The sequence below is a fragment of the Bos taurus genome, chromosome 18, assembly GCF_002263795.3.
Source record: "Bos taurus isolate L1 Dominette 01449 registration number 42190680 breed Hereford chromosome 18, ARS-UCD2.0, whole genome shotgun sequence".
In the NCBI taxonomy this organism is placed as follows: domain Eukaryota; kingdom Metazoa; phylum Chordata; class Mammalia; order Artiodactyla; family Bovidae; genus Bos; species Bos taurus.
Window position 1 is genome coordinate 48674147 of NC_037345.1, and position 27117 is coordinate 48701263.

Here is a 27117-nt window from a genome sequence, read left to right on the forward strand (position 1 = left end):
GGAGGGGCGGGGTCTGGGAGGTTGCAGGCGGAGGGGGAGGGCTCAGCTGCCGCGAGGCTGGCGGGGAGGAGACCCAATCCCTGCGCTCCCGGATTTGGGGGCCTGCTCATCGCTCCTTTGGAAAGTCTATACTTTCTCCACGTGGTTACCTGCTGCCCAGGCGCCTCGCGATCTAAGACTGGGGTGGGTCGGTGGAGGTGGGGTGGCGTGGTAGGGGGAGGACCTTCACCGCAGGCATCTCCAATGGGAGAGTTCTGCCTCCCCCCGCGGAGCCTCCTGCGATGGGAGTTGTCCCGTCTGCCCCCACTCCCCAAATTCCCCTCTTTCCTTCTTATTCCAGCTGATCTTGAATGGCTTGAAGCAGGCTCCGGCTAGAGATTGAGGTCTAGCGGTGGCCGTGAAAGCGCTGAATCCTAACACTAGACCACCAGGGAAAGTGACAAGGCCTTGGCCCATCAACTGTATAGAAATGAGTTTCCACATAGAGACGGAAAGTATTTTTTGGAAGAAAAGGGATAGACACAGGGGAGGGCCAGATGGGGGCATTTCTTCCGGGTTTCCTTTGGCCAATCATCTTGCTTTGCCTGGTTCTGGGTCTGTATTTGGTTTATTTCAGGGTCCTCCCGTCTGTAGGGGCTTGCCTGGTGGCTCAGACGGTAAAGAATCTGCCTGCAATGCCAGAGACCTGGGTTCGATCCCTGACTGGGGAAGATCCCCTGGAGAAGAATATGGCAACCCACTGCAGTATTCTCGCCTGGAGAAGTCCATGGACAGAGGAGCCTGGCAGCCTACAGTCCATGGGACCACAAAGAGTCAGACAGGATTGAGCAACTAACACTCCCATCTGTGCCTCAGTTTCTCTTAGCCAAGAGGCCTATGGTAGGTTGACATCACTTACCATGAGGTGACACCCCCTGCCTTTTGACCTCCAAGGAGCCTTTCTGCGCATGTGTAGTTGAGAATGTCTCCTTGACTTCAAGAATGAGGAACATGGGGTCTTTTATTTCTTATCTGGGCAGGGCCCAGCGCTTCTCTGGCTTCTCATCTTCAAGGACCTGCCCACAGGGGACAAACTCTGGCTGTTCAGACTGGGTCCATCTATCTCCTGCCTCACAGCCACCTGCCTCCAGCTGCCTCCAGCATTCACATGTCTTTCACCATCTGTTTACTCCTAGTAAATGGCTGAGCTGTGACTCCAACCCTGGGCCTGGTGAAAAACACTTGGACTGAAGCTTCTGTCTGCAGGAATTCTCTGGAATTTATGTTGTGTCCCCAGGGTAGTGTCTCAGAAGCCCAGGCTTGTTCTTAAGTTGAACATCTCTGCCACACAAACTCCTGGGGCGACAACCTGGGTGATGCTACATTAGAAATCTGCCCCTCCCCTAAATTGCAGGCAAGAGAATTAATCCGAGGTTCACAGTAAGGATGGGACCAAGACCCATGTCTCTCTTGACCTCTGCCGTTGCCCTTCACTGTGATTTTGTTTTTTTCTGATTGCCCTAGATGGTGTGCACTCAAGGACTGACCTTACACATCCTAGAGGCAGCCTTCTGAACTCCAGGCCTCCCGTGCATGTGTGCTAAGTTGCTTCAGTCATGTCCGACTCTTTGCAACACCATGGACTGTAGCCCACCAGGCTCCTCTATCCATAGGATTCTCCAGGCAGGAATACCGCAGTGCATTGCCATGCCCTCCTCCAGGGGATCTTTCTGACCCAGGAATTGAACTTGCGTCTCTTACGTCTGCTGCATTGGCTGGCAGGCGGGTTCTTTACCACTAGCGCCACCTGAGAGGCTACTAGGAAATCACCAGCAATCCCAGTTACCCCAGTGCTCAGTCATCACAGGCACTGTGGAACTGATAGAATGTGTCTCTGTACTTAGTACAGTGTAGGTGCTTCTGTCTCGGGGCAGAAAGAATTCAATGAGAGGCAGAGAGACAGGTAAGGAAAGAGTTTATTAGTATAGGAGGCTTGAGTGCTGCACCCTGAGAATTTAGTGGGCTGTAGTTTTATAATCAAAGAAAAAGTGGGGAGGGGGAGAAAACCACCTTTTTCCTCATTCTTGAGTAGATGTCAAGCTTCCATCATCAGCTCCTCCTTCATGTCAGGTGGAGTTTTCATGTCCCTACCTGGTCCAGCCAGCCCTGTTCTGGCACAATGGAAATGAGCAAAGAGGCGGTAACATATGCTAAGAATAGTAAATCATCTCAGGTTTCAGTATAATGTCACCCTTTCCTTATATTTTTATTTTTGGTGTTCCCAGAGGAGCATTTCCTAGGTATTATTAACTTACTGAGCTCACTGGACAGGATGTGGGTCTCGTTTCACCATCATTTTTACTGTTTGGGGGCATGTCTCATGCTTCTGTTGCGTGGTTTTTGTTGCTAAGCAAGTCTGCTTGGCTTTGTGCTTAAGCAAACCTGCTTTCTTCTTCTTCTTCTTCTTCTTTTTTTTAAATATTTATTTGGCCCCACTGGGTCTTAGTTTTGGCATGTGAGATCTTAGTTCCCCGATCAGGGATGGAACCTGTGCCCCCTTCATGGGGTTCCCTGTGTAGTCCTGTGCAGTCCAATGGGCCTCCCGACCGCCAGGGAAGTCTCAAACCTGCTTTCTCGAATGATCTTTGACTTAGAGGGGTCTTCCATACTTTTTTTCTCTACTTACAATCCCCCAGTGGGATGAGGGCTCCCCTGGTGACTCAGACGGTGAAGAATCTGCCTGCAATGCAGGAGACCTGGGTTGGAAAGATCCCCTGGAGGAGGGCATGGCAATCCACTCCAGTGTTCTTGCCTGGAGAATCCCCATGGACAAAGGAGCCTGGCAGGCTACAGTTCATGGGGTCACAAAGAGTCAGATGTGACTGAGAGTCTAAGCACACACGCACACAGAGTGGGATGAAGTATTTAATCACCTACTTTGCCTTTATTCTGTCTCTACCAACTAGGCTAAATGCTTTATATGCAGTTCTCTGCAGCTGCCTCCTCTCCTGAGAAACTGAGGCCTAGAGATGGGTAGGCTTCGCATGAGGTGTAAGTCACTTGCTTGGGGGTCACACAAAAAGGGGTTTAAGCCTCCTCTCCCCAGATCCCCTCCACTGGAAGCCTGGGAAAGGCACCACAGCGCTGCTGTGAGGACAGTGTGAGATCGGCGTCTGTAGCAGCCATGAAATTAAAAGACACTTGCTCCTTGAAAGGAAAAAGTAGCTATGACAGATCTAGAGAACATATTAAAAAGCAGACATCACTTTGCCAACAAAGATCCATATAGTCAAAACTATGGTTTTTTCAGTAGTCATATACAGATGTGAGATTTGGACCATAAAGAAGGCTGAGTGCCAAAGAATTGATGCTTTTGAACTGTGGTGCTGGAGAAGACTCTTGAGAGTCCCTTGGACTGCAAGGAGATCCAACCAGTCCATCCTAAAGGAAATCAACCAAGAATATTCATTGGAAGGACTGATGCTGAAGCTAAAGCTCCAATATTTGGCCATCTGAAGTGAAGAGCCGACTCGCTGGAGAAGACCCTGATGCTGGGAAAGATTGAAGGTGGGAGGAGAAAGGGATGGCAGAGGATGAGATGGTTGGATGGCATCACCAACTCAAAGGACATGAGTTTGAGCAAACTCAGGGAAGCCTAGCATGCTGCAGTCCATGGGGTTGCAAAGAGTCAGACTCAACTTAGCGACTGAACACCACCACCACCACCCAGTAAACGCTGCCTCTCATTATTTGTACCATCCACCTTTCAAAGCATTTTCTGATACAGGTTGTAAAATTGTTGTGTTATTAATAAGGCTTTCAGTATAGATCCACACACAGTCCTTTATCTGAAAGATCTAGGACTAGATAGTATGGATTTCGGATTTTTTTTTTTTTTAAAGAAGTCAGTGGGTTGGAAAGATCTCCTGGAGAAGGGAAAGGCTACCCACTCCAGTATTCTGGCCTGGAGAATTCCATGGACTGTATAGTCCATGGGGTCACAAAGAGTTGGACACGACTGAGTGACTTTCACTTTCCGAATGTATGTAAGGCATATACAGCATTCTGCAGCATTCCCAGAAGGGTCAGGGCAGCCGTCCATGATCACGTGATAATTCTACTTCAAAGCATGTATAGAGAGAAGTACACTCTTAGTGGAATAGTTATAAATATGTGATGTCGGTTCTGTCAGATCTTATTGCTTGAAGACTTTGGGGCCTAATTTATGAAGAAAGTTTGCGGGTAAGAGACTGTAGCAATGCTTTTTAGGTTTGTTTTTTTTTTTTTTAATTGATACCATTATTAATCAGCTGCTTTGCAGACTTCAGATTATGTAGATTTACAGGCACTAAACAATTTATTTCAACAGATAATGCTGGCTTATTACAGATAAAATGGAGAAAAAACACAAGGTATCCCCCCAAAATAATTGGATTATCAGAGGATGTTAAAACCATTGCTAAAAGGCTGTTGGAGAATAGTCCAGAATTATTACCCATCAGATGACTTATTCATTAGAGAGGGGGAAAATATACCTACCAAGTGAGGGATGGTGGGTGTTGGCAGATAGACTCTTAACCAAATGATCAAATGATATCCTCAGTAGTTGGACAGCATGACCTCAAGGGTCTCTTGATGTGACACTATAAGAAGTATACAACATTGCCTAAGCAGAACGCTAGTTAAAAACATTTAAATCTCGATTTATTTTTTTAAATAATTTTATGTATTTATTTTTGGCAATGCAGGGCCTTCCTCGCTGCGTGGGCTCATCTCCAGTTGCGGCGAGTGGCGGCTGCTCTCTAGTTGTGGCGCGTGGGCTTCTCATTGCCGTGGCTGCTCTTGTTGCAGAGCAACGAGCTCTAGGGTACACAGGCTTCACTAGTCGTGGCTCGTGGGCTCTAGAGCAAGGCTCAGTAGTTGTAGCACACAGGCTTAGTTGCTCTGTGGCCTGTGGGATCTTCCTGGACTGGTGATCGAACCTGTGTCTCCTGTAGGGGCAGCCAGATTCTTTACCACTGAGTCACCAGGGAAGCCCTAAATCTACATTTAACAATATGAAGGCAATCAGTATTGAACATAATATAACTGGTCCCTGCCAAAAAATAACTGTCCAGAACTTTTCAAAAGAGTCAACATGAAAAACTAAAAAAGAGACTAAAGAGACAAGAACCAGAGTCAGTTTGTGCACCTTGGTTGGGGCTTGAATTGGTGATTTCCTTTGGGTTCTGTCTTGCTCGGGGCTGGTTTTCTTTTCCTGTCTGATGATGTAGCTTATTTCTTGCCGTTCTCAACAGAGGCACAAGGCTGCTGTCTGTAGGTGATGCCTGTGCTTTCTGTTATAAATGTTGACTGTTTGCCTGCCAGGCCACGCCATGAATGCAGGCTTTGTGTCTGGGTGTGGGACTTGCCGCCGGGCTGGCCTCCCGCGTGGGTGGTAAGAGACCAGGAGTCCCACTTCCAGCTGCCCTCCCCTCCCCCGCAAGTGCCAGAACAGGACGGGCTTTTTCCAGAAGCCACCACCTAGCCTAGTGACCCCCTCAGGCTGGCAGAGAGCTGGGTCTCTTTAGGGAACCGCCCTTCAGTTCTTGTTTTCCTGCGCATGAATGCGGGGTGGCTTGTGCCCTGGGGAAGGTGGGAGGACAGGATGCAGGAAGCTTGGAGAAACTGTCATCGGAGCCTGCCTAGGCTGCATTTTCTCATTCCTGCTCATGCACTGCAGCCTGGGTCCTGCCAGGCTTGCTCTTTCCTGCAGTCCTGTCTTGAATGCACGGACCTCTTTACTCTGATTCATGTCCCCAAGCCTCTACCTCGTTTGTCTTACCAGAAATGTGTGGAATTTGGAATTTCTCACAAGTGGTGGTGTCTGTGGTAGTGAAACCTGAGGGAAGGGGACAGGGCACAACCTTTAAAATAATGACAGAGCCCGAGGATACGACATGAGCTGATTAGAACCAAATAGGTCCATGATGGTGGGCAGGTTGATTTCCACTAGACCTTGAGTATCAATATACGCTCATTTGTAACACATTTGCATATGCTAAGTTTCACACTCACCAGTGCCTTGACAGTTCCAAGGCTGACCATGGAAGACCAAAAAGTGGGCAGTGGCCTAATCCCTGGAAATCTCCACCCCCTTCCCCCAAATTTCTTGACTTCCTACTTTTGCGTTCCAGTCCCCTATGGTGAAAAGGACATCTTTTTTGGGTGTTAGTTCTAGAAGGTCTTGTAGGTCTTCATAGAACCATTCAACTTCAGCTTCTCCAGCATTGCTGGTTGGGGCATAGACTTGAATTACTGTGACATTGAATGGTTTGCCTTGGAAATGAACAGAGATCATCCTGTCATTTTTGAGATTTTCTTCTAAGGGATTCTTGCCCACAGTAATAGATATAATGGTCATCTGAATTAAATTCGCCCATTCCAGTCCATTTTAGTTCACTGTGAGAGTTGGACTATAAAGAAAGCTGAGCGCCAAAGAATTGATGCTTTTGAACTGTAGTGCTGGAGAAGACCCTTGAGAGTCCCTTGGACTGCAAGGAGATCAAACCTGTCAAGTCAATCATAAAGGAAATCAGTCCTGAATATTCATTGGAAGGATTGATGCTGAAGCTGAAACTCTAATACTTTGGCCACCTGATGGGAAGAACTGACTCATTTGAAAAGACCCTGATGCTGGGAAAGACTGAAGGCAGGAGGAGAAGGGGATGACAGAGGATGAGATGGTTGGATGTCATCACCGACTTGATGGACATGAGTTTGAGCACACTCTGGGAGTTGGTGATGGACGGGAAAGCCTGCTGTGCTACACCAGGGGGTCACAAAGAGTTGGACATGACTGAGCGACTGAGCTGAACTCCCCCAAATAGTTGGAATAATCCTCCCACTCATTAGCCTATGAAGTTACCCAGCCCATAAAAACTATCCACACCATCACTTGTCTCTCACTGAATCTTTCTGCAAAGAGACATCAGAACCCCGAGCTTCATTAAGTCCTGAGACCAGATGTGTGATCTTGGTTAAAAGATCATGGAGTCAAGTTGCAATCTGAGTTACACAGTTACACTAGGCTGAAGAAAGTCCCCCACCAAGATATCTGTGCCCTAATTCTTGGAATCTGTGAATGTTGCCTTTCTGTTGTTCAGTTGCTAAGTTATGTCCGACTCTTTGTGATCCCGTGAACTGCAACACGCCAGGCTTCCCTGTCCTTCACTATCTCCTAGCACGAATCCTCAAATTCATGCTCATTGAGTCGGTGATGCTATCTAACCATCTCATCCTCTGTCGCCCCCTTCTCCTTTTGCCTTAAAGCTTTCCCAGCATCAGGGTCTTTTCCAATGAGTCGGCTCTTCGCATCAGGTGGCCAGAGTATTGGCCCATGCATACTTTTCAGTAACACTTCCAATCAATATTCAGGGTTGATTTCCTTTAGGACTTACTGGCTTGATCTCCTTGCTGTCCAAGGGGTTCTCAAGAGTCTTCTCCAGCACCATAGTTCAAAATCATCAATTTTTCAGCGCTCAGCCTCCTTTATGGTCCAACTCTCAACATCCATACATGACCACTGGAAAAACCATAGCTTTGACTAGACTGACTTTTGTTGGCAAAATGAATGTTGCCTAACACAGCAAAAAATATTATGTGGATGTGATTGAGTTAAGGATCTTTGAATGCTGAGATCACCCTGAATACAATCTCAGTATTCCTGATAGAAAGGAGACAGGAGGACTCCTTCAGAGGGAGGGCAATGTGATAACAGAAGCAGAGATGCTAGTGATGGGCTTTGAATGTGGAGGAAGGGGCCACAAGCCAACTGGAAGCTGAAAAAGGCAAGGACATAGTCTCCCACTCAGGATCTTCTAAAGCAAACAGCCCTGAGCCCCCTTGACTATCGACCTAACTGATTTTGTACTTCTAACTTTTGCTGTGTTAAGCCATTGAGTTTATGGTAATTTGTTACAGCAGCAAAAGGAAACAAATCCAGTCTCCTTCCCCATCCCTGTGCATTGTCAGCTGATTTCCTTTTTTGTTCTATTACTTTGAGCACGTGGGAGTGCATCATACCCTCTAACGTGCTAAGAGGGTGGGCTTTGGGTCAGACTTTTTGGGTCACTGGTGACAGCAGTGATTACTGAGTGACCCAAGGCAGCTCACTCTGTCGTCTCACTGTGCTGTCAGTTTCCTTGTGGTGTGAGGGTCAAATTCCAGTTTCTTTCTTTTTTATTTTTTGGGCTGTGTCATGCAGCAGAATCTTAGGTCCCCCACCAGGGATCGAACCTGTGCCTCTTGTAGTGAAAGTGCGGAGTCTTAACCACTGGGCCATCAGGGAAGTCTTGCCTCCATTTTCTTTACTTGTTAAAAAAATTTATTTTTTAATTGGAGGAAAATTGCTTTACAATGTTGTGATGGTTTCTGCCATAGGATAATGCAAATCAGCCATAATTATACATAAATCCCCTTCCTCTTGAGCCTCCCTCCCCTCCTCCTAACCTACCTCTAGATTGCCTCCATTTTCTATCAGGCCTGTATATGTTTTGTTTAGTTTTCAGTGTTTTAAAGTGTTCTCATTGAATAGGATAATTATCCTATAGGGTAATTTATTTTGAATGCTGCTAAGTCACTTCAGTCGTGTCCGACTCTGTGCGACCCCATAGACAGCAGCCCATCAGGCTCCCCCGTCCCTGGGATTCTCCAGGCAAGAACACTGGAGTGGGTTGCCATTTCCTTCTCCAATGCATGAAAATGAAAAGGGAAAGTGAAGTCGCTCAGTCGTATCGGACTCTTAGCCACCCCATGGACTGCAGCCTACCAGGCTCCTCCATCCATGGGATTTTCCAGGCAAGAGTACTGGAGTGGGGTGCCATATTTTGAATAGGATAATGTATTTATATGGTATAAGAATTTAAAAGTATAAAAATGTTTCCAGCGCTAATCTCTCGTCTACCATTGCCTTCAGCCATCCCAGTTATCCACTTGACTCAGATATGTTCTTACAGAGATTTTTCTATACATGGACAAGGAATTGCATACACACACACACAAACACACACTCACACACTCTCTCTCATCAAATGAACAATCACATACCATATGCTCCCTGCTTGACACTTTGCTTTTATCATATATTTTTTAAGAATTCTTTTCTACTATGGCTTATTACAGGATTTTGAATATAGCTCCCTGTGCTATCACAATAGGACCTTGTTATCTATCCATTCTATATATAGTTTGCATCTGCTAGTCCCAAACTCCCAATGTATCCCTTCTCCCCACCGCCTCTCATTTAGTATATTTTTTATTATCTTTCCATATCATTACATAGAGAATTTCTTTTTAATTTTTTTTTTTAAATTGGCCATTTGGCTTGCAGGAGCTTAATTCTCCAGCCAAAGATGGGGCCTGCGCCCTTGGCAGTGAAAGTCAGAGTCCTCACTCCTGGACCACTGGGGAATTCCCATCCTTACTTATTTATTTTTATATGAAGATACCTGATGCTTTTCTCTTGTCCTTTACTGATAGAAAGAAAAAAGAGTGTTTCTAATAGTGCCATATACAATGTGCGTATATATTTCTAAAAGTGACTCAGTCACAAGATATGTGCATGGTTGTGATTTTACTTTAAATTTTTTAAAATTTATTTTTCTTTTTTGGTTGTGCCATGTGGTGGGATCTTAGTTCCACTACCTAGGATGGAACCTGTGACACCCCCTGTAGTGGAAGCTCGAAGTCGTAACCTCTGGACTGCCAGGGAAGCCCCTTGGTGGTAATTTTTAAAAGGAACAATGATAAGTGTTGCTGAGTGTGTGGGTAAATTGGAACCCTCATACATTGCTGCTGGTGAAAATGTAAAATGATGTGGCTGCTTTGAACTACACCAGTCTGGAAAAGGTCCTCAAAAAGTTGAACAGAGAGTTCTCACATAATCCTCAGTTCCACTCTGAGGTATACACCATAGAGAAAGGAAAACATATGTCCACACAAATACCTGTACACAAGTGTTCATCGCAAGATTATTCATAACAGCCAAAAGACAGAAACAACCCAGGTGTCCATTAATGAATGAATAGATTAACATAATGTGATATTTCGATGCAATGGAATTCTATTATTATTATTATTATTGGCCTCTCTGTGCAGCATGCAGGATCTTAGTTCCCTGACCAGGGATTGAACCTGAGCCCCCTGAATTGGGAATGCTGAGTCTTAACCACTGGACCACCAGGGAAGTCCTGCAATGAAATTCTTGAAACGGGATTATTGAGCCAAAAAAAGAAATGAAGTACGAATACATGTTGCCACCAGGATGAAACTTGAAATAATTATGATAAGTTAAAGGACCCAGGACAGAAAGCCACATGCAGTACTGATCCCATTTATTTAAGAATGACCAAAACAGGCAAATCCACAGAGGCGCAAAGTACACTAGTGGTTGCCAAGGGGGGCTTCCCAGGTGGCACTAGTGGTAAAGAATCTGCCTGCCAATGCAGGAGACGTAAAAGACGTGGGTTCGACCCCTGGGTTGGGAAGATCCCCTGGAGTAGGAAGTGGCAACCCTCTCCAGTATTCTTGCCTAGAGAGTCCTGTGGAAAGAGGAGCCTGGTGGGCTACAGTCCATGGGATTGCAAAGAATGCCTGGTGGGCTACAGTCCATGGGGTTGCAAAGAGTCGGACATGACTGAAGCAATACACACACACACATCCAAGGGAACTGCAGAGAAAGGAGAGATATTAAGGTTCTAGAATCAGATAATGGGTGATGGTTGCACAGTATTGTGTACATACTAGAAACCACTGCTGCTGCTGCTGCTGCTAAGTCGCTTCAGTCGTGTCCGACTCTGTGCGACCCCATAGACGGCAGCCCACCAGGCTCCCCCGTCCTTGGGATTCTCCAGGCAAGAACACTGGAGTGGGTTGCCATTTCCTTCTCTAATGCATGAAAGTGAAAAGTGAAAGTCAAGTTGCTCAGTCGTGTCTGACTCTTCGTGACCCCATGAACTGTGGCCCACCAGGCTCCTCCATCGATGCGATTTTCCAGGCAAGAGTACTGGAATGGGGTGCCATTGCCTTCTCCAGAAACCACAGAGTCACACAATTTAATATGATAAATTGTTTTGTTATATGAATTCTATCTCAATAAAAAATACAATACTTTATAAAATGGTACATGCATAAAATTTTCTTACTTACTGCAGAATTACCCATTGCTCAGCAATGTATGCAAGCAACCATTTTTCCACGCTGCTGGATTTGCCAACAGCCATGGGGCTTGTGTGTAAATAGGAATACTAACTAATCTTTGTTCTTTGATAAAATCACTAAGCAGTTATTCTTCTGTATCAGATTTCCCTAACCCATTAAACAGTCCTTCCAAATGCTATCACTTAAACCCTTCACAAATCTAATATCAGATCCTTGTAAATGTTGTAAGTACCTTAATGGATAGACGAGGCGATCGTGTGATATTATAATGATTATGAAACTGATGACTGTATTGACTCATGTCACCAATGTGCTGACACCGCGGGTGTGAATTTGTTGTTTGTTTATGATGGCTGTTCCAATGTGTATTCTTCTTTTCTGTTGGAAGTATGATTTTATTTGCCTGATGGGAAGAGTCAGGGTTACTGGCTCAGAGGTGCCAAGCTTTTGGGTGGAGGTGGAGCCAGTTTGGAGTGAGCCAAAGGTTCAGGATCAGTGATGAGATGGGGGAGCACCCATCACGGCAGCCCACCAATGTGGTCGTTCCCCAGGAACTGTCCACAGGATCAGCTCTGAACACGTAGAAAGGCTTTATTTACGACCCCATTGGGCATGACCCCTGCTGCCTCCCATCACATATGTTCTGAGCATCTTCTCATAGCATATAGGCTGGCACTTTTTGTTCTGAGCAGGACCTGTTTCTTTTTAAAATATTTATTTGACTGCATTGGGTGTTGGTGGTGGCATGTGGGATCTTTGATCTTCTTGCAGCATGGGGGATCTTTAGTTTTGGCATGCAAACTCTTAGCTGCTGCATGTAGGATCTAGTTTCCTGATCAGGGATCAAACCCGGGCTCCCTGCTCGGGGAATGCGGAGTCTCAGCCACTGGACCACCAGGGAAGTCCCTGAGCAGGATTTGCTTCTACCCAGTTAAATCCAAAGTCAGTATGGTTTGACAAAACTCCAGCTATTTTTTTTAACTGAGGTAAAAAATATATAACAGAAAAGTTGCCAATTTAGTCCTTTTTAAGTGTATTCTGCTGCAGCACTGGTTGCCTTCTTAATACCTTGCAAACATCACCTTTCTCTATTTCCCCAATATTTCATCATTTCAAACAGAAACTCTATATCCATTAAGCAATAATTCCTATTCCTTCCTCCCTTCAGCCCCTGCTAACATCTAATTTACTTTCTCTATGAATTGCCAGTTCTAGATATTTCATGTTAGTGGAATCATATGGTGTTTTTTCTTTCGTGTCTGGCTTACTTCACTTTGCATAATGCTTCCAAGGTTCATCCACGTGGTAGCACACATCTGAGCCTCATTCCTTTTGATGGCTGAAGAGTATTCCTCTGCATGGATGTACTGTATTTTGTTTATCCCTTCATCAGAAATGTTTGGTTTGTGCCTGCCCTTGGGCTACTGTAGATAAAGCTGCTATGAACGTTCACTTACAGGTCTCTGCTTGAGTTCCTGTTTCCAATTCTTTATGGGTATATACCTAGGAGAGGAATTGCTCATGTGATTACGGTAATTCTATGTTTCACTTTTTGATAACCAACTGGACAGTTTCCCACGGCATCTGCACCATTTTGCATTCCCACTAGCAACATACGAGGGTTCCAGTTTCACCACGTCCTCGCCAGCACTTACTCTCCATTTTTACCATTATTATGGCCAAAAGAGTAGTCATAAAGTGTTATACAACCTCAGATTTTATTTTTTCTGCCACACTGCACGGCAGGCATGTGGGATCTCAGTTCCCCAACCAGGGATCAAACCCATTCCCCCTGCATTAGAAGCAGGAATCTTAACCACTAGACTGCCAGGCAAGTCCCTAACCCCAGCTTTTATCCTCATCAACCATCAAGACCTGAAATGACAAGCTGCTACATGTTTTCTAGTTCGGTGTCTTATCAAATGTTTTCAATCGTTTCCTAAGACATGACAAATGGTAACTTGCCCAGTCTTACTTTGCATTTCTCTTGGGGTGAGGAAGTGGATCTTCTTCTGTTTAAGAATTGCTTGTGTTTCTTTTCCATGATTTTTCTGTTCATCAACCTTTGCCCACTTTCCTGCGGTTACTGGTCATATGCTGTGTTTTAAAAATGAAGCATTGGCTGCAAACACTGAAAGCTCCAGGGGTGACATCACACAAAAATCTAATTTTCCAGCTTCTTTTGGAAGTGCCCTAGCTTGCACACTCACAAGGCAGGGAGTGACTGGAAGAGGCTGCTCTGTAGGCTACACCGTCCCCCACCTGCATTCTAATATGCCTGGGCCCATTACCTGTCACATGACCTGCCTGGCCCTGTGGGCATTTGTGGTGGCAGCTCCTGGGATACTCCTTTCAAAGCACTCAGTCCAGAGCCTGGCCCTGCAGAAAATTCAAAACAGTTAGATAGAAAAGAAATTTCAAAAACAGAGCTGGCCAGTCTCATCTCAGTGATTGATGGTGGTTAAGGCACCAGTTAATAAACTAGAAGCACATCTGTTCAGTGATGGTGTGCAGAGTTGGAGGGCAGAGAGTTCCAATGAAAACACATTCAATCGAGGAAAACCTTCTGAATGAAAAGGCAAGTTGCAAATGATGCAGTTCAGGACATGCAGCCCTCAAATGTGGCACGTTGGGATTCTGATTATTTTAAGCTTAGGGAGTTTGAAAACGGCAGAAGTAGGGAGATCACTCTGACCTCCTCCTTTCTTTGCCCTTCTTCCCTGAAGTAGGTCATAAAATCGTCATGTGAGAGGTGTTCCCACCCCACCCCCCATTCCCCCCCATCCCCAACCCCTCACCCCGACATGGAGGAAAAGAGCGTGGCATTTGTGAAGACAATGGGAGAAAAAGAAGGGTCCTAATAGACCTGCTGTGAGTTTTAATTGCTCAGTCCCACTTGCATAATCTAGGAGAATCTCCCCATCTCAGGACTCTGTAGGGACTTCCCTGATGGTTCAGTGGCTAAGACTCTAAGCTCCCAATGCCGGGGGCCCAAGTTTGAACTAGGTCTCATATGCCGCAACTAAGAGTTCGCCTGCCACAACTAAGACCCATTGCAGCCAAATAAATAAAAAAAAAATTTTAAACCATGTAAAGTCTCTTTTGCAATATGAGAGAGTATTTACATGTTCCAGGGGTGAGGACCTAGGTCATTTGGGGGCCAAATTCAGCTGACCACAAACCATGGTTCTTTTACTTATTTAACTTTATTAAATAATTTTTTTTCACAGGCATAATTCTCTTACAATTAATACTTGCTACAAAAATGACTTGAACATCATCTACAATTACACCACCATTCAGAGGCTGAATATCATATGCATGACAGTGTACTCAGATCACAAAAAATCTTTTCATACTTTCCAAATAGGCTTTTCTTTCAGCTATAAAGGTCAGTTACCTGAGCCAAACTTGTTCTTAATAAGTAGAATTTCTGTGTCCATTCCAAAAGTCTCTGATGTCTTTCTGGGCCTATTCATTTGCAGACAGGAATAGAAACTATGACCAGGGTTTTCACATCATGCATTGACAGGTGATGCCTGCTCTTCTTAGGCTGTCCGATTTCTCTAAGATAAAAGGAGTGACTCTCGGCAGGGCCACGTGGATGAGGAAGTTCCGTGCGGAGGAGATCACATCCTTGCGCATCTTCTCTGCAGGGTCCAGCTTCAGATTCAGGCTCTTGATGCAAAATACTGTGGCTCGGCTTCACCCATGGCTCTATTTTCTTCTTTTTTGACTGTGCCTCAGTGCATTCGGGATCTTAGTTCCCTGACCAGGGATCAAACCCACGCGCCCTGCAGTGGAAGTGCAGAGTACCAACCATGGTTCTTTTTATTTCAAGAGTCGTCATCATCTGGACTTCCCTGATGGCTTAGCAGTGAGGACTCCACCTGCGGATGAGAGACACGGGTTCGATCCCTGGGTTGGGGAGATCTCCTAGAGAAGGAAATAGCAACCCTCTCCAGTATTCTTGCCTAGGAAAATCCCCTGGACAGAGAGGCCTGGTGGGCTACAGTCCATGGAGTCGCAAAAAGTCAGACGCGACTTAAGGACTAAACCACAAGTCATCATCCTAACAGATATTACACAAGAATGTTCTGTAGTAATGGCTCTTAGGTGCCAGGTGCTGGGCTAAGTGCTTTAGGTATGTTATCTCATCTAATCCTTCCAGCAACCCTTGGAGGCAGGTACCACTGCTGTCCTGAAGATTCAGGCAAAGACAACACAGGGAAGGGATGAGAAGAGCTCTGACCCCGGAGCCCACCAGCTGGGCTGGTCCACCTGAGAGCATGAGAGCCACGGCTACCCCAGACGCCCCCTTCCCTGGACAGAGGTTTCCTAGGGCTTCGCACACTGAATTTTGTTCCTTGTTCTTCATGTGCTGGCCCCTTCACAAACTCCTCCTACCATTATTTGATGAAGCTGGCCCACTCAGCAGGAGAAGCCCTGCTGAATCAGAGATCTAAGGGCTGCGGGGTTACCTGTCGGTGCCAGGTGCACAATGGGGAATCTCTGAAAGCCTCAGGCTCAGGTACGCCTCCACAAGTCAGACTTGCTGGGAATCACTGCATGTGATTTTCTGTAAGGCAGTGCTTGCCAAGTATCCAGTGTCTGTAATCGGGATCACCTTTGAAGATCTATGCTTAGGAAGAAAGACAGCCCGAAGTTTTTGTCAAGCTGGCCAGCTGAGCCACCAGGAGACCATGGGTTGCCAGAGGATTGCTGGTGCAGGAGAAGATTTTGAAAAGAAATGTATGAATATAGGCTTCACAAGCAATACTTCTCTGGGGCAAAGAAACGGAAGAGCAGCACTTACATGATTGATGGCACATGTGCTGGTAGGGGGTTGCCTTATGACTTATGTGAAAAAAACATGTATTTATTAACAATTGTAATGTTTTGGGGAAAACACTGAAAACTCATACAAAGCATGCCAAACTATAAGGTCTTCATTATCATTGATGAAAATGAGGCTAGTAAGAGAGAGAATATTGATTAAAAGATGAGGTAGGGGTTTGGGAAAAGCTGAGATTTATCTGTCAAACAGAGATCCAAGTTCAAAGTTTATTTTTCTCTTCCTCTTTCTCTCCAGGTTGATAAAACAACTCTGCCCCATGAAGTTATTCAGGGATCTTGGTTCCTCCTAGGTGCTGGTCTTATCTTTGTGGTCAGAAGGCTCATCATGACTACCATACCACACAAGACCATGCCTGGCTGCATGGGAGGATGGGAAATGTAGGTTTTCTATCTGCAGGATCTTATGCCCAATAAGATACTATTACGATTGTATTAGTTAGCTATTACTGTATAACAAATCACTCCCCTACAGCATTATGCGTGCGTGCTGTCACTTCAGTCATGTCTGACTCTTGCAACCCTGTGGACAGTAGCCCACCAGTCTCCTCTGTCCATGGGATTCTCCAGGCAAGAATACTGGAGTGGGTTGCCATGCCCTTCTCCAGGGAATCTTCCCAACCCAGGAATTGAAGCTGAGTCTCTTTTGTTTCCTGCACTGGCAGACGGGTTTTTTACCACTAGTGCCATCTGTGAAGACCCCTAAACACTTAGTGATTTAAAACAATGAACACTTTTTATCTTATGTTTTCTAAGGTCAGGAATCAGTCCCTCTGGGTCAGAGTCTCTTCCAAAACTACACGTAAGGTGTTGGCCAAGGCTGCAGTCATTTCAAAGCAACAGGGGGAAGACACTTCTCCAAGATTTTTGGCATGCTTGCTGGCAGGTCCCAGGTCCTCACTGGTTATTGGTCAGTGACATCAATTCCTTGCCATCTGGGCCTCTCTGCAGGGTGGCTCAGAGTGTGGCTTCCCTCTGAGCAAGACAGCAAGTGAGAGAGACTTCACTGGTGGTCTGGTGACTAAAAATCTCCCTGCCAATGCAGGAGACACGGGTTTGATCCCTAGTCTGGAAGGATCACTCATGCCATGGAACAACTAAGCCGGTAGGCCACAATTACTGAACTCACACAACTATTGAGACCTGGAAACCTAGAACCCATGCTCTGTAACAAGAGAAACTGTCATGAGGAGCTTGCACATGCAACTAGAGTGTAGCCTCTGCTCTCTGCAAGCAGAGAAAGCCTGCATGTGCAGCAGTGAAGACCCAGTGAAGCCAAAAATAAAAATTAATTAATTAAAAAAAAAAAGAAAGAAAGAAAGAAAGTGAGAGAGGCAGAGAGGGCAAGCAAGAGAGAAGTCACATCCCTTTTGTAGCCTGATCTCAGAAGTGACATCTCACTACTTTGGCCATTTTCTGTTTGTTCGAAGTGAGCCACTTAAATCCGGGGCACAGAGGAGGGGACTGTGCACAGGATAAACACGTGGAGTTGGGGGTCACTGGAGGTCATCTCAGGGGCTGCCTGTGGACCAAAGGGAGGCGGATTGGGGGACAAAGTAGCTGTGTCTTGCACCATTTCTCTAAGTGAAAATTAGTAACTTACACCAGTGAGGGGCCGTGTAGAAGGAAATAGCAACCCACTCCCAGTATTCTTGCCTGGGAAATCCCACAGACAGAAGAGCCTGGTGGGCTACAGTCTATGGGGTCACAGAGTCAGACACGACCCAGCAACGAAAACAACAACCACCACCAGTGAGGTGGGGTGGCTTCTTACCAGCAGAGGACAGAGGGTCCAGCAGTGTCCTGGTGTCACTGGGAAGATGTTTGTGGATGGAAAAGATGAATTACTTCGTGTTTTAAGTTAATCTTCAATACATTAACACTACCAATTAAAAATATAGTCCTCTTTAGCATCAAACTTTTACTTCCAAATATTATTCTATTTATAAATGCAGTAAACTTTATTTTTTATTTATTTAAACATTTTTTTTGGAGTATAGTTGATTTACAATGCTGTGTTAGTTTCAGGTATACAGCAAAGTGGATCAGTTATACATGTACATATATCCAGTCTTGTTTAGGATTCTTTTCCCACATAGGTATTTACAGAGTATTGAATAGAGGTCCCTGTGCTCTACAGTAGGTCCTTATTTAAATCCAATCATTTTAACAGGCACTTTCAGGGAGATCTTTGATTAATGTTCAATCAAGTCCAGTTACAACAGCTTCACATCCTATTTAGAACTTTAGTTAATTACATTTCCTTAAGTGCTCTGCTTTCACATCTCAATTTTCTTTGACCACTCAACAGAAGCTTCTAAAAAGCACAACCTCCCCAGGTTCTTAACTCGTATAATAAATTACAAGCATATCAAGGTCTTTTAAATATTCTAGCACCATTTACTCACTTTGAAAAATGCCCTTTCACGTTTCAGTGAAAAATTCCAAGTCTAAAATAATGAATTGCTCAATTATACATGTTACGTTGGAAGACTGACATTTACAGGACACGTTTGTCCCATTTTTATGCCAAGTTCTCTTAAACATTTCAAATACATTAAATACTGAATATCCCAGATGATTCTTAAACATAACATGACAGTATTAATTCTATGGGTTCCGTTGGCTTTCTCTATGTAATTGTAAGCCTTCTTACAACTGGGCATTAAAAAACATTCTTAAGGAAAATTTTATTAGTGTGGTGAGATTGATTCGTAGCCAGAAATTTGGGGCTGGAACAAGAACAAGAGCTCTGACTTATTGGTTATGAAAAAGTCCACAGGGTCCTTTTTAAATAGTTACCAAAACAAAGCAGCTTCACAGGCTCCTAAGTTCTGGTCCCCTGGCTTGTGTCCCAGGTCAGGGTGTACTGTTCCCTCGCATGAGTACCAGTTCACAGCCAGTGAAATCAGAGGGAGTCTGCAAGGCTACCCAGGGCTGCTTACAGCTTGGATTGGCATCAGCTGGTCTGTCTACTGCCCGGCTGTCTATTCCGCATTCTTTCCTGAGTCTTGCTGTCAGGCCTGGCCACAGCCCCTGGAGGGAGCTAAATGATGTCCAGTGTGTTAATGGTATCACTCAGCATCCGTTTGCCTGGCTCCGCTCCTGGCCAGGCTGAAGTCAGGGTTGTGACGCAGACATGAACAAGGATGTCTTAAGGTTCCCCAGGGATCAGGGATCAGGAATTTGGAGACTATCCCTGGGATAGATCAACTCTTATGTCTATAGGATGGGAATGTGGGGAGGGTGCAACCAACCTGGAATTATCCAGCCTGGGTGTGGAGGGAGCAGCTGGGCTCAAATTCTTTTTTCTATGTGTTCTTTTTTTTTTTTCTGGCCATGCCACGTGGCTTGCAGAATCTTAACTCTGGGACCAGGGACTGAGTCTGGGCGATGGCCAGTGAAAGTGCTGAGTCCTAACCACCGGACTGCCAAGGAATTCTCTGGGCTCAAATTGGAGGGGGATGCAAAGGGCCAACAGGGAGGAAGATCGGAGAACAGGCTCTTGTGGGGGTTATGGTGGAGGGGGACAGTGGAAGGATGCTGGCCAAGCAACCTCGAAGCCCAGCCCTGCTCCTTCCACCCTCACTGAGTAGGGGTGAGGAGGTGGTTCAGTCAGCCCAGACACGAGCACCTCCAGCATGCAGCACCTACTATGTGCAGAGTGCCTTCCTGGATCCTGCTGTCTCCAAACTAGATGAATCATAACCGAGGGAAGAGGCAATCCTGCCCAGGACTAGAGCCAGGTGGTGGCAGAGGTGAGGCTGATTCTGCATATATATTTTTTAAAGTTTATCATCTCAAGTGTGTTTAAATGGTTGTTGTTCAGTCGCTAAGTCGTGTCTGACCCTTTGTGACCCCATGTACTGTAGCATGTCAGGCTTCTCTGTTCTTCACTATCCCCCAGAGTTTGCTCAGACTCATGTCCACTGAGTTGGTGATGCTATCCAACCATCTCATCCTCTGCCGTCCCCTTCTCCTCCTACCCTCAATCTTTTCCAGGATCAGGATCTTTTCTAATGAGTCGGCTCATCACATCAGGTGGCCAAAGTATTGGAGCTTCAGCTCAGCATTAGTTCTTCCATTGAATATTCAGGGTTGATTTCCTTTAGAATTGACTGGTTTGATCTCCTTGCTGTCCAAAGAACTCTCAAGAGTCTTCGCTAGCACCACAGTTTGAAAACATCAATTTAAACGGTAATAAATAATTAAATGTACGTATTTATTACTATTATTAAAATTTTTATTGGAATATAATTGCTTTACAAAATAATACTAGTTTCTACTCCACTCTACATGTATTTTGAAGGGAAGAAGCAGGATTTTCTGTTGGGCTGGATGGAGAGACAAGAGAGAGAGGAATCCAGAACGAGGCCAGGGTCTCTGATTTGAGTGTCTGGTTAAACAAAAGGAACTTTTCCTGAGAATGACCTGAGCAAAAGGTTTAGAGGGGCCTGATATTAATTCTTTCCAGGCATGTGCTGTGGACTTCAAGGCACAATATCCTTCCAAATGTTGTAACCACAATCTGAGTATGAAATACATTTTCCATAGCAATCAGTACACAGAATTTCTTGCAGCTATTTACCCTTGCTATATGCCAAGTCAGACATGACTTGGTGACTGAACAACAATATGTCGTGTACTCTGGAAAAATCAATTTTTTATTGTATTCCATTTAAAAACAAAGTGCTAATTATGACTTGTCAATAAGTCATGGCCAGAAATTTGTAAACCACTATTCTGGGTTCTACCTCTTTGAAACTTGTTTTGGGCTTATTACTGCCCTGGAGAAGTTGGGGAGCTCGGGCTGGGCTGACCACGGGGCAGTCAGAGATGTCTCAGGTGACTGGAGCGGGGAGATGCTGATGACTGGGGAGGCCACGGGGAGGTGGGACTCCTGAGGATCCCTCCAGGGATGGCTATGCTGGGTTAGGGAAAAGTTCAAGTCTGCTGACCCAGCACGGAAAACTGGCAGGGACAGGCACTGAGGGCAGCCAGGGTATGCGAGCATGGAGCAGGGGTGAATAGGCTGCTGGGTGGCCGCGGGCAGGCACCTGCCCACGCCTACTCCTGCAGAGGATGGCCAGGGTCTGAGGCACTGTGGAAATGACACCTGGGGAGAACAGCCCCTCCGATCCAGCTTCTGGGACCGCTCTGCTTCTTGCTGCCAGTGAGTGCCTGCCCCCTGCCCTCACCAGCCCCAGGGTGGGTGCAGTAATTTAGTTATGTCCTCAAGGAGCCTGGCTGTCTCTCCTTCCCCTTCACCATCCTCAGTAAATTGGCTTTTATCCTTCAAGGCGGTGGCCTCAGTTGCAGGTGCTTTAACTACACCCATAGTCAGGAAGGAATGGGAACGGAGGGCCTCCCCTGCGGAGAACGGGGCCGCATGGCCACCTTCCTGCAGGAGCCAGCATCCAACAAAGGGAAATATGTCTGCCTCCTGAGGCTGGCCCGTGGCTGCATCTAAAAAAATATCGTGGAGACTTTCCTGGTGGTCCAGTGGGCTAAGATCCTGCCCTCCCAATGAAGGGGGCCTGGGTTCCATCCCTGGTTGGGGAACTAGATCCCACAGTGCGCAACTAAGAGTTCTCATGCCCCACCTAAAGATCCTGCTTACCGCTACAATGATCAAAGATCCTCCGTGCCACAACTGAGACCAGGTGCAGTCAAAGAAATAAAAATAAGTATTTTTAAAAATTGCAGTTCTGGGCTTCCCTGGTGGTCCACTGGTTAAAAGAATCTGCCTTGCAATACGGGGGACATCAGTTTGATCCCTGATCCAGGAAAATCCCACGTGCAGAAAAATCCCAGTAAGCCGACGAGCCGCAACTAGTGAAACCTGCACACCCCAGGGCCTGTGCAGCACAAGAGAAGTCACTGCAGTGAGAAGCCCATGCACCGTGCCTAGAGAGTAGACCCGATTCACTGTGACTAGAGAAAGCCGGAGCGCAGCAACGAAGGTCCAGTGCAGCCAAAAATCAATAAATAATAAATAAAAACTATATATATATATGTATATAGTGTGGTTCTGTTAGTGAGGAAAGGGGATGGCTGGCAAGTAACAAGGCTGCCACAGCAGGACTAAGATGACATCTGCATTTTTTAATAGCAGCCCAGTCATTGCTGAGCACTGGAGCGGGGCCTCAGAAGCACCCTGTGTGTCCTTTTGATTATGGGAAGTGGTGAGGAAGTCTTGAGAAGGAGCAGAAGAGAGGAGGGGGCTTGGCAGTCGATATTGACCAATCTGCGTAGAATATTTTAATATTTAAACAATCTGTTTGACTAACAGAGGTAAGTCGGGTCCGACTATATGTGACCCCATGAACTGTAGCCCACCAGTCTCCTCTGTCCATGGGATTCCCCAGGCAAGAATACTGGAGTGGGTGGCAATTCTCTTCTCCAGAGGATCTTTCCGACCCAGGGATCGAACATGGGTCTCCTGTATTGCAGTTGGATTCTTTATCTACCGAGCTATGAGGGAAATCCCTGGGGATGCTCAAGAAAGGAGAACAGAGTCTTGCACATAAGGAAACAGGCTCGGAGACAGGAACTTATTCAAGATGGCTGAGAGGCGTTAGGGTAGCTTCTAAACACCAAGGGTGTGATTCTAATTACATACAATAACATATAATAACAACATAATGATACTAATTACAATCATCTGACAGCTGTCCCTCTATACCAGGCCTTATTCCAAGCATAACACACATGTTAACACACAGTTTAATATGCAGGTGCATGCTGTTATATGAGTAGATATGGTACATAGTGAAGATATACCAGGTAAATACTGTTATTGGCAATATTATGTAGAGGAGGAAGTTCTTGGAAATTAAGTGGTTCACCCAGGACAATGGTTCTCAACTGGGGGTGACTTCCCCCTTTCAGGAGACATTTGGCAGTATTTGAAGACACTCTGGGGCTTCCCAGGTGGCTCTAGCGGTAAAAAACCTGCCTGCCAATGCAGGAGACATGAGAGATGTGGGTTTGATCCCAGAGCAGTAAGATCCCCTGGAAGAGGGCATGGCAACCCACTCCAGTATTGTCGCCTGGAGAATCCCATGGACAAAGGAGCCTGGCGGGCTACAGTCCATAGTCCAACTGAAGTGACTTAGCCTACACGCATAGCAAAAATAATTGTTTATGGAGATACTCAAACAGTTTAAATTTCAATCCTTCTGTTAGTGACAAAAACAAGGGAGTGTCGCACAAATTTTGATTTGGTCGCACTGGTCTTAATTGTGGCCCACAGGGTGGCATGTGGGAACTTAGTTCTGCTACCAGGGATCGAATCCATGTCCTCTGCATTGGAAGGTGAATTCTTAACACTGGCCCACCGGGGAAGTCCCCCTCCTCCCCTCTGCCGCCCCCCTACACCACCCCCACTACACACACTTGTTTTTGCTCTTTTCCTTGATCCAGAAGGGTTCTTTAGTGTACATTACAAGCCTATGGTATTGTCAGGCGAGTGTATTTTCCTCGGTTCTGTCTCTTCACAATAAAGATTTGGAGTGACGGACATTAAAGCCCTTGGTGCTTGGACAGACCACGTTATAGCTCTTAGACAATTCAGTGTTACAGCTCTGTGTTACAGCTCTATTTTATTTAGAAAATAGCAGGAGAATCCATCCTCGAGGCATGAGACCATACCGACCCAAAGACATGAAGAGAAGAGAGTGGGGGAGCGCGCCAGCGCACAGAAGAGAGAGAAAGAGAGGGAAAGAGAGAGAGAGAGAGAGAGAGCCTTTTGGCTCCTCTTTTTTATATGTTTTTCCTCCCCCTGGGCCTGCCCTGTGTAAATTGGGCTAGCCAGGAGTGCTGTTTGTTCTACCTGAGGTCCTCACTCTGGTCCTTGGACCTTCCTTTGTTCTATTTTCGCAGGCTTTTCCCTTCCTTGTCTTTTAGCCACCGCCATTTAGGACTCCTGTTTCCTATTCTAACTACCTAACAGTATTTTACTGTTTTCAGTGTCCTTTCATGAGATGGTCAGTCCATTGAAGCCACAAGAGGAGACAGAGGAGAGGCTCAGGAAAGGCAAGTTTATTGTACTCACAGGTCCTAGTAACTGGAGGTGTGTCACACAGGGCTACTTGGGAAGGACACAGTGTGGTTAAGGGATAGGAGATAGGAGCCAGGGAAAGGCTGGGATCATGACCTTTACTGGGGTTTCCTCAGGAAAGATGGGCTTCCCTGATGGCTCAGCAGGTAAAGAATCCACCTGCAATGCAGGAGACACAAGAAACACAATTTTGATCCCTGGGTTAGGAGATCCCCTGGAGGAGGAAATGGCAGCCCATACCAGGATTCTTGCCTGAAAAATCCCATGGAATCAGAGGAGCTGCAGATTGCACGGGGTTGCAGAGTGAAACACGGGACTGAATGACTAAGAACACAGTAAAGGCAGCGCTTAGTTTCATTGAGTTAGACAAGGCTGTGGTCCCTGTGATTAGATTGACTAGTTTTCTGTGATTATGGTTTCAGTGTGTCTGCCTTCTGATGCCTCTCGCAACACCTGCCGTCTTCTTTGGGTTTCTCTTACCTTGGACGTGGGGTATCTCTTCACGGCTGCTCCAGCAAAGCGCAGCTGCTGCTCCTTACCTTGGATGAGGGGTATCTCCTCACAGTTGCTCCTCCTGACCTTGAACATGGAGTAGCTCCTCTCGGCCCTCCTGCGCCCATGCAGCCACTGCTCCTTGGACAGAAGAAAGCCTTCCTCAGCGATCAATGCAAAGAAATAGAGGAAAACAACAGAATGGGAAAAACTAGAGATCTCTTCAAGAAAATTAGAGATACCAAGAGAACATTACATGCAAAGATGGGCTTGATAAAGGACAGAAATGATATGGACCTAACAGAAGCAGAAGATATTAAGAAGAGATGGCAAGAATACACAGAACTGTACAAAAAAGAGCTTCACAACCCAGATAAGCACGATGGTGTGATCACTCACCTAGAGCCAGACATCCTGGAATGTGAAGTCAAGTGGGCCTTAGAAAGCATCACTACGAACAAAGCTAGTGGAGGTGATGGAATTCCAGTTGAGCTATTTCAAATCCTGAAAGATGATGCTGTGAAAGTGCTGCACTCAATATGCCAGCAAATTTGGAAAACTCAGCAGTGGCCACAGGACTGGAAAAGGTCAGTTTTCATTCCGATCCCAAAGAAAGGCAATGCCAAAGAATGCTCAAACTGCCGCACAATTACACTCATCTCACACGCTAGTAAAGTAATGCTCAAAATTCTCCAAGCCAGGCTTCAGCAATACGTGAACTATGAACTTTCAGATGTTCAATCTGGTTTTAGAAAAGGCAGAGGAACCAGAGATCAAATTGCCAACATCCGCTGGATCATGGAAAAAGCAAGAGAGTTCCAGAAAAACATCTATTTCTGCTTTATTGACTATGCCAAAGCCTTTGACTGTGTGGATCACAATAAACTGTGGAAAATTCTGAAAGAGATGGGAGTACCAGACCACCTGACCTGCCTCTTGAGAAACCTGTATGCAGGTCAGGAAGCAACAGTTAGAACTGGACATGGAACAACAGACTGGTTCCAAACAGGAAAAGGAGTACGTCAAGGCTGTATATTGTCACCCTGCTTATTTAACTTCTATGCAGAGTACATCATGAGAAATGCTGGGCTGGAAGAAGCACAAGCTGGAATCAAGATTGCCAGGAGAAAGATCAATAACCTCAGATATGCAGATGACACCACCCTTATGGCAGAAAGTGAAGAGGAACTAAAGAGCCTCTTGGTGAAAGTGAAAGAGGAGAGTGAAAAAGTTGGCTTAAAGCTCAACATTCAGAAAACGAAGATCATGGCATCTGGTCCCATCACTTCATGGGAAATAGATGAGGAAACAGTGGAAACAGTGTCAGACTTTATTTCTTGGGGCTCCAAAATCACTGCAGATGGTGACTGCAGCCATGAAATTAAAAGACGCTTACTCCTTGGAAGGAAAGTTTGACCCACCTAGATAGCATATTCAAAAGCAGAGATATTTCTTTGCCAACAAAGGTCCATCTAGTCAAGGCTATGGTTTTTCCAGTGGTCATGTATGGATGTGAGAGTTGGACTGTGAAGAAGGCTGAGCGTCGAAGAATTGATGCCTTTGAACTGTGGTGTTGGAGAAGACTCTTGAGAGTCCCTTGGACTGCAGGAAGATCCAAGTCCATTCTAAAGGAGATCAGGCCTGGGTGTTCTTTGGAAGGAATGATGCTGAAGCTGAAACTCCAATACTTTGGCCACCTCATGTGAAGAGTTGACTCATTGGAAAAGACTCTGATGGTGGGGGGATTGGGGGCAGGAGGAGAAGGGGACAACAGAGGATGAGATGGCTGGATGGCATCACTGAGTCGATGGATGTGAGTCTGAGTGAACTCTGGGAGTTGGTGGTGGACAGGGAGGCCTGGCATGCTGCGATCCATGGGGTCACAAAGAGTTGGACACGACTGAGCGACTGAATTGAACTGAACTGAACTGAAAGGCAGGGCAGGGTAAACAGTTTGGAATGGGCCATCAGCATGATTTAAGCAGGCTCTGGACTCTTGATGTGCTTTCTAGTTGCTTGGCACTGGCTCTGGGATGTTTAAGGCAAAGGAATACAGGCAGACCTTGGAGATTTTGTGTGTTCAATTCTAGACCACTGCAAACAAAGTGAATATCTCAATAAAGCAAGTCAAACGATTTTTTTGGTTTCCCAGTGCAATGATAACATGGGGCTCCTGAGGCCTTTCTGTGTCCCTCATTTCTTTGATTACAGGAGACAGCCTTCATTCAGCCCCCATGACCTTCCCTGAGTTCCAATGGGCAAATTCAATCACTTGTTAATAAGGGAGGGAATGCAAGATCAGGAAGAAACAAACAGCCAAGGAGCAGCCTTGGGGCAAACACACAACAATATCTTTGAGCTATTTTGCAGATACTGAAATCCCCTCCAGGTGGGAGAAGTTAATGATTACCTTCTATGCTGCCCACAAGCATGTAGACCCCAGACCAGCTGGACATGAAGGTTGATGATGCTGACTCCTACTTACCTCACCACCAGCCCATCAGAAGAAGGTCCACCATCTGATAATGTCT

General features: G+C 45.8%; 1 protein-coding gene and 1 long non-coding RNA gene across 2 annotated transcripts; one reads left to right on the forward strand and one right to left on the reverse strand.

Annotated features, from left to right (window-relative positions):
• The first annotated feature begins 26 nt into the window (after nucleotides 1-26).
• LOC112442237 (uncharacterized) lies at nucleotides 27-6915 on the forward strand. Its single transcript, XR_003030266.2, has 2 exons — nucleotides 27-879; nucleotides 1020-6915. It is a non-coding gene; the product is annotated as an uncharacterized lncRNA (long non-coding RNA).
• A 7776-nt stretch (nucleotides 6916-14691) lies between these two features.
• On the reverse strand, nucleotides 14692-27042 carry LOC112442403 (mitochondrial import receptor subunit TOM5 homolog). Its single transcript, XM_059877318.1, has 2 exons — nucleotides 26997-27042; nucleotides 14692-14870 (listed from the first exon to the last, which is right to left on the reverse strand). Exons 1-2 carry the CDS (start codon nucleotides 27040-27042, stop codon nucleotides 14692-14694), a joined length of 225 nt encoding a protein of 74 aa, XP_059733301.1.
• Between the last annotated feature and the right edge of the window lie 75 nt (nucleotides 27043-27117).